Source organism: Dendrobium catenatum, unplaced genomic scaffold (genome assembly GCF_001605985.2).
Source record: "Dendrobium catenatum unplaced genomic scaffold, ASM160598v2 fragScaff_scaffold_1016, whole genome shotgun sequence".
Taxonomy (NCBI): domain Eukaryota; kingdom Viridiplantae; phylum Streptophyta; class Magnoliopsida; order Asparagales; family Orchidaceae; genus Dendrobium; species Dendrobium catenatum.
In genome coordinates this window covers 697,529-705,071 of record NW_021319478.1, presented here as the reverse complement: position 1 = coordinate 705,071, position 7,543 = coordinate 697,529, and the positions used below count along the sequence as shown (strand labels likewise).

At 36.0% G+C, this 7,543-nt stretch overlaps 1 protein-coding gene across 2 annotated transcripts; it reads left to right on the top strand.

The window, feature by feature from the left end:
• Nucleotides 1-1,739: 1,739 nt before the first annotated feature.
• LOC110105847 (uncharacterized protein DDB_G0283697) lies at nt 1,740-7,316 on the top strand. 2 transcript variants are annotated; one of them, XR_003701789.1, is made up of 3 exons: nt 1,740-2,228; nt 3,712-6,790; nt 7,212-7,316. XR_003701789.1 is itself a non-coding variant. In XM_020835509.2 (2 exons), the coding sequence occupies exons 1-2, from the start codon at nt 1,876-1,878 to the stop codon at nt 6,506-6,508; spliced, it is 3,150 nt and encodes a 1,049-aa protein (XP_020691168.1). In that variant the 5' UTR covers nt 1,740-1,875; the 3' UTR covers nt 6,509-6,805. The 2 variants fall into 2 exon arrangements, 1 of the variants encoding a protein (XP_020691168.1); XM_020835509.2 differs by lacking the exon at nt 7,212-7,316 and having other exon boundaries at nt 3,712-6,805.
• Nucleotides 7,317-7,543: the final 227 nt, after the last annotated feature.

The window sequence follows — 7,543 nt, the reverse complement described above, 5'->3', positions numbered from 1 at the left end:
TACCAGTATTCAATCTCAATGTTTGTATTAATAATATGTTTAAATGAAATGCCTATTGAGTAAAATTTTATAGTTTCAAAATATAACCAAATTATCAAGGGTTGTGTGAAATATCATTGTAAGATTTTAATCGTGCTACAATACCATTTTTCAGAGTCTATATTATTTTTTATTAAATAAAAATAACAAAATTTTCCCACTAGCAAAAAATTTTCAGAAAATATTCAAAATATTTAGAATATCAATCGCTATAACATATAAAAAGTTACACGATGAATTATTTTCAATGCAAAGCTTTTCTTATTTTTTGGTAATGAGAAAAGAAATTTAATAAAAAAAATTTGAAAAAGAATTGTATTTTTGAAAACTAAGATATGCATAATGAAACATACCTCAATTCAGACAATTTTCTCAATTGACCCGACAGTTAAAAATAACTCAAAGCAGCTTAAAAATTCTTCTTTCCTCCTCCAAAATCCTCTCCTTCTCTCTCCTGCTCGAATGGTTACGACACTCGAATGAATGAAATAATGAATTTATTAATATTTAAAGTGAAGATAACGGCGTAGCTCTGGTCTTGAGTTTCTTGGTCTAGTCGCTGTTGAAGCATCGAATGAAAGAATGATTGAAGCCTAAACTAGCCAGAAAAGCGTCCGAGCTTTCACTCTCTGCTTCTTATTCAATAAAGAAAGCACTAGGCAGGTCATTCAGAAAGAATTGAACTTCCCAAAAACTCCTAACTTCACTTTCGAGGCAAAAGAAGATTCCGATATTGATTCTAGTGCCAATTCGGGTGGAGATCCACTGCGACACTATTTCATTTTTCAAAAACTCTAAACTATAGCTGAAATGTCACTATTTGGCGCATCGATGTTGTTGCAGCAGTGCGGTGCTTATACAACTAACACCTAGGCGTTCAAATAAAAAGTTTTAGAATTTTTACCAAAAAGTACTTCAAACCCTCGTGACTCAATCTAGAACACATGCATAACTTTTTCATACATAAAAATACTTCCAAATACATATAATATGTTCAAAACACAAAATTTCAAATATTTACCTTTTAAAATTACTTTTTTTTATATATTTTGAATTATTACACATTATACCCTAACTCTATTAAATTGAGTAGTATAAAGTCTCTTTGCATATATGATTAGAGATCAAAAATATTTGCATGTATAGCAAGACAACTTAAATGAGTCCGATCCTCTAAGAGACATGGAGTGCAAAAGTATAAATTTAAAATTTTATCTATGTTTGATCAAAGATTGATCAAATCTTGATCAACCTCACTAGAAGTTGTTTGAGTAATTTTTCTACACTGATCAAAATTTATTTGGACATTGATCAAAATAATTTTTTAGTAACGATTGAAGCTACTTCAAACATTGTTGGAACCTTATTTAGAAATATAAACAAGATTTAAACAATATTTAATTACTAGCAGAATAAATTTCAATTTCAATCAAGTTCAGAACAAGTTTTGATTAATGTTCGAAGCTGTATTTGATGTTTAATACATGGATTTATGGTCAAGAGTGAAAACATTTAACATCGACGAAGCTAAGAACTTGGCCAAACATAAAACATATAACAATGTTTGTAGTCATTCTAGGTTTTGCTGCTTATAGATAAATGAACGGACATCCAAGCCGCTGGATCCATCCGTCATCTCTCTCTTCGAAACGAACGGCTGATCCCGTCACTCGAGGCTCTTCGGTGCTACCTTTCAAACGTCGGTTTCTCTCTCTCTCCATCACGTATTCGCTGGATGAATCAGTAGGAGAAAAAAACCAATCTCTTCTCTCAAGGGTTTTCATCCTCCTTTCGTCCTGCAAATTGTCCGTTTCGATCTCCTTCATTTATCGATCCATGTATAACGGCATCGGTCTACAGACTCCGAGAGGCTCCGGAACCAATGGTTACATCCAGAGCAACAAATTCTTCGTGAAGCCCAAGTCAGCTAGGGTTGACACCAGCGCGGTCGGCGGATCCGCGCAACCCGAGGGAGTCGGCGGCGTCCGGAAACCTAATAAAGATATACTCGAGCACGATCGGAAGCGTCAGATCCAGCTGCGCCTTATCGTTCTTCAGGATGCTCTAGCCGACCAGGGTTTTACCGATGATGAGATTGCGGAGAAGATCGAGGAGGCGAAGAAGGCGCTAGAGGTGGAATTGGCTGCATCTGCTTCTACTGCTTCCGGCCGCCCTCCCTTAAGCAAGAGGTTTGTTAATATCTCATATCTGTTCTTAGGGATTCTGTTATTAGATTCTTGAAATTTCCCCATACGCTAATCTTTTTAGCGGTTTGGTTGCGGTAATTATATGGAATTTGGGATGGATTTGAGGAAAATCGATCTAAGTAGATTTTTCTTGAATCCTGGATCTAGCAAATCCGGCCAATAGCAGGATGTAAGGGATTTGAAGGTGTAGGAATTAAGGATGAAGTAAATCATGTTACTTGCATTCAAACAGTTGCGAGGATTTATGTCTGATTTAAGATATTGAAAAACAAAGTTAACTTTAGTATGTTTTAGTAAATCTGTTACATTTGGATATAGTCAATCTTGGGGCTGTTAAATCCTGTAAACTGTTTTCCATGACAACTAATAAATCTGGCAAAATCCTCATGAACTGTTTGATTGTTATTTTCAGGATTTATGATTAAAATTAAATTTTAAGGTGATTTGATTTGCGGAAGTTGATTGATGTGTAATTTAGTAGTTAATATTTTAAACTAAGATAATTGGAAAGTAAAGAAGGGTTTGCTTAGGTTCTTTAAAGGTTGGCTAAATTTTTTTATTTAACTGATTAATCATATTGTTGATTATATATTCTTAAAGTTGACTGGGATATTATTAAATCTAATTAGGATGAAATGAAAAATAATAGGTAAAGTTAATGGCCTGATGAGGATCTATGCCATCAGAGTTGACAACGAGGTATAAAGAAGAGGAAACTGTAGATGACATGCTTAAGGATTTGCTAAATCCCGGCTCTTCCAAGATTTACTAAATCCTAAATTTGGCGCACAACAGAGAGAAAATAGGATTTTAAGAACTATAAGATTTGATGACCCACAATAAACATGTTTGGCAAGATTGGCCAAATCTTGGTTAAATCTTGCAACCTAACAACCCCTTAAGGTTTACAAAATTTGGGTACAAGATATACAAAATTATACTTAAATCAGCCATGCTTCTAAACAACCCTAAATTAAATTTAGAGTAAGTGTTATATGCCAGATAAAAAAAAGTGTTATATGTCAGATTTTGCTTATCTGCCTGCCATCTAAGCATATGCTTTTGCTCATTATGATTAGATGAGTGCATGGTAGAGTATTGATATCCTTTCACATCAGTGAAAAAATCTACTCTATTTGTTTTAATGATGCACCTTGTAATTATTTCAATGTGAAATGTCGCTCTAGTTTTGGTAGGTTGGAACTGAAGTCACATAATTTTTTTTAAACTACTTTGATTTCAATTGATCAAATTTCAGCAACTCAAAATAAAATTGATGGATGTGATTAGTAATTGCATCAGTTCACTAATAAGGGTAATTGGGAAGGATCCTTATTACATGAAGTATGGTACTGGTTGACTTGGAAGATCTTCCACTGTTTTGAAGTTGTGATGCTTGAGAATTTAAGATTAGAGAGCTTGGTATCTATTCATTCATTATTTCCTTTCAATTATGTTTTTACAGGTTTTCGGAGACACAAACACATCAAATTGCTGCACGGAAAGAGAAGCAGATAGAAACTATGAGAGCAGCCTTGAAAATTGGGGAAGACAAGAAAGAGAAGAAGAAACAGGGTAAAAACAGTATTCATGATTCTGAGGATGATTCTGGACATTCTGATCCTGAAAGGTATTTTAATGAGGGACATGATGACAAAGAGAAGAAAGGATTTGAAAATCAAGGGTATCCCAATCCTAGTAAGAAGAAGAAAAGTAATGATACGGATTTTGATTCAGATGGAGATGCCTTAGCTAGAGAAAAAAATGGGAAACTACTAAATGAAGTGGGTGGCCTTGATTCTAGGCATGTGGATTCTTATAGTGGTGATGAAAAAGGAAAAGGTAAAAAGGAAATTTCTATGAAATATAAAAAGTCTAGTACAAGCCTAACTAATAACAGCTTAGAGATTGATAGTGGAAAGGAAAATGCAAGCAAAAATAAGAAACATGAGCAGAGACGTGTAAGGAAATCCTCGGATGAATCAGGATCTGAAACTGATGATGAGAGTAGCATTAGAAGGAAGATAATGGAGAAATACACAAAACCGCACCACAAGCATACGATTGATTATTCTGATGGTGATTGTAGAAAGAAAATTTTAACTAGAGATACTAAGCATGATAGAGATTGTGAAATTGCCAAGACAAAGCTTAAAGCTGAAGAGAAGAAGAAGAAGAAGAAACGACATGACTCTGATGAAGAAAGCTCGGACTCTGATAGCGATAAGAAACGTCAAGTGTACAAGAAGAGGAAAAGGTATGACACAGATTCTGATTCAGATGGAGTTTATTTGGCTAAAGAAAGAAAAGGGAGTCTACTGAACAAAGACCGAAGACTTGAACCTGAGCATGTTGATTCAGACGGTGGTGATAAAAAAAGAAGAGGCGGAAAGGAAATTTCCTTGAAACAGAACAAGTACACAAATAGACAGAATAATAACAGCTCAGAGATTGGTGGTGGAAATGAAAAAGCAAGTAAAAAGAAGAAGCATGAGAAGAGAGATGTTAGAGACTATTCAGAGGAATCAGGATCTGAAACTGTTGACTATAACAGTAGTAGGACTAAACTAGAGAAATACATGAAGCCTAGCCACAAGCACATGAATGATTATTCTGATGATGATGATAGAAAGAACATTTTTACTGAGGACACCAAGCATGATAGAAATAGCAAGTTTGACCGTGAGAAGCATAACGTTAGGGATAAGAAGAAGAGGCGGGATGATGCTGATGAAGAGATCTCTGACACTGATGTCGATAAGAGGCATCCAGAGCACAAGATTGATTATTCTGATGTTAATAGTAGAAATAAATTTTTTACTAAAGACACCAAGTATGATAGAATTAGCAATTTTGACCGTGACAAGCATAAAGTTGGAGAGAAGAAGCAGAAGCGTCATGATTCTGATGAAGAGAGCTCTGACACTGGTAGTGACAAGAGGCATCCAGAGCACAAGAAATCAACTGAGGCTAGCAGGAGAAAGAAGGGGAGGCTTGAAGCTGATGATGAAAACAGCGACTCTGATGGTGGAAAGAAAAAAAAGACCGTTAAGAGTGCGGGGTACCATAGTTTTCAAAAGGAGTCGGATTTGGATAGTGATGCAAGTGAAAGCGATAGCTACAGCTCATATTATAGCAGTTCCTCTTCCGATGCAAGCAGTGGCCACAGAGAAGAGAAGAATGACCGAAGAAGAGCAGGGGTTAAGGAAGTCAGAAGAGTAGATGGCAAAAGTTCCAAGAAGCGTGAATCTACATCTGCTACTAAAACAGGCCCGAGTTCCAATGGTGACCGTGATGGAGTAAAAGTTAAACCAAATCATTTCACTGATGATGATGGCAGAAGTAAGAACCTTGATTACTCTAAGAGGAGTGACAAAAGTGACTACCTCCACTCAATAAGAGACACTAACAGTATCCATGCACACCATAAGCAAGAAGCAGGAAAGGAACAAAACTTCTATGATGGTAAGCATGCTGATGTATCTAGAATGGCACATGATGTGAGGAGAACTGAAAGGGATAGCAAAAGGTATGATGGTAGTCATAAGGCTGGTGATGATCACATGGAGGGCTATCAGCCTAATAAATATGTTGAAATGCAGGGTCAGACAGCTTATTCTGCTGAAGATAAACTTGGTAGAATGAAGAATGTCACGGATGGTGAGAGATTTGGGGACAAGCTGTCTTCACAAGAACTCATTGCTGTAGATAGACATGGCAGCAGTAAACACACATATAAGAAGCATGATTATGAAGATGGTAAGAGAAATGGGCACCTTGAAAAGCATTCTTCAAAAGAAAATTTTAATGAAGACATACTTGAGGGTAGAACTTTCACAGAAGATGAAGACAGAAAGAGGAAAAGGTGTGAGAACAAGAAGACTGCAGAAGGTTTCTCCCTTCCAGACAAATATGGTAGCAGAAACAACAGCGAAGATAAGCAGGTTTATGATGAAAGGAAGCGGACAAAGTATGAGGATAAACAGGTTCCGAATGACCTCTTAAATGAAGACACACATGGCACTAGAAGACGTTTTGAAGATGACCACAATTATGAAGGTCGTCAAGGTGGCTACAGGGAAAAGCAAGCCTCAAAAGAACGGAGCCATGAGGATAAATATAGAAGCAGAAGTCATGATGAGGATCATCAAAGTTATGGTGATAATAAGAGGAGAAAATATGACGAGTCTCAGAAACATTCTAGAAGAGACAGGCGTGAGCATGAGTATAGTGAAGATAAAGGTCATCACAGGCGGCACTAATGCTGACAATGGCCCTTGCTATCCTAGTGTGATAGGTGCTACGCCTGTATGTAGTGAATTCTGCACTTTATACTTTTGATGTTGAATGATTGTGACAAACCCATCTGCTATTGTAGAGTCTTTACAGACATGGTCATCAGAATCAGAAGGCTCCATATCACTTGTCATTGATGATGCTGATATACCTGCAGCAGTTTATGTATGTGTGTGTGAACTTGTTTTTACCCCCTTAGGTATGCAAGGCCAAGGGCAGTATCCCAACAGTTTGTGTTGTTTCAAAAGGTTCTTTTTTGTGAAGCATCCTTAGCGTTCGTCATTCGCTTTTTGTATGTGACTTAGGCTTAGTTTGGTATAACTTTCTTACTACTTCTTAAAGCAGCTTTTTAGTACCAAAATTTTATACTAAAAAGCTGCTTTAAGTAGTAAGAAAGTCGTCTCAAACGATGGCTTTCTTATTGCTTCTTAAAGCAGCTTCCTAGTATAAAAGTTAAAATTTTTATACTAGGAAACTGCTTTAAGAAGCAGAAAGAAAGCTGTCCCAAAGGAAGCCTAACAGTTATTTTCTGAGAAGCGGAATTCTGTTATCTCTCTATGTTTAATGGTTGCCTGGAAACCTTCTGATGTTATTTCGTCATGTCAATTTACAGTTATCTGTTTATCTAAACCAAAATGATATATCTATTGCTTTTTATTGGTGTTGCAGGCGATCCAGTGGTATTGTTAATTGTTATGAAATCAGATTTTCTTTGATGGAGCAGTTTTCTGCTTACTGTTGGAATCGGAATTAGAAGTCTTCTGTGGTTTTTCATATGCCTTTTGCTATTCAGCGTGCTTACAGAAGTTTAGTTCCTTCACTTTTTTTCTGTATCATCTTTTATTTTTATTGGTTATATCATTTAATTTTAAGTTTTAATGTCTAGTCTTGCGCTATTCTTCTTTGTTTGCATCTATTATAGATTTATCCAGAACTTGAAATAAAATTTCACAAAATATGAAATTGTGTGGTGCAGACTGACTTACCCCATCAAAATTGTT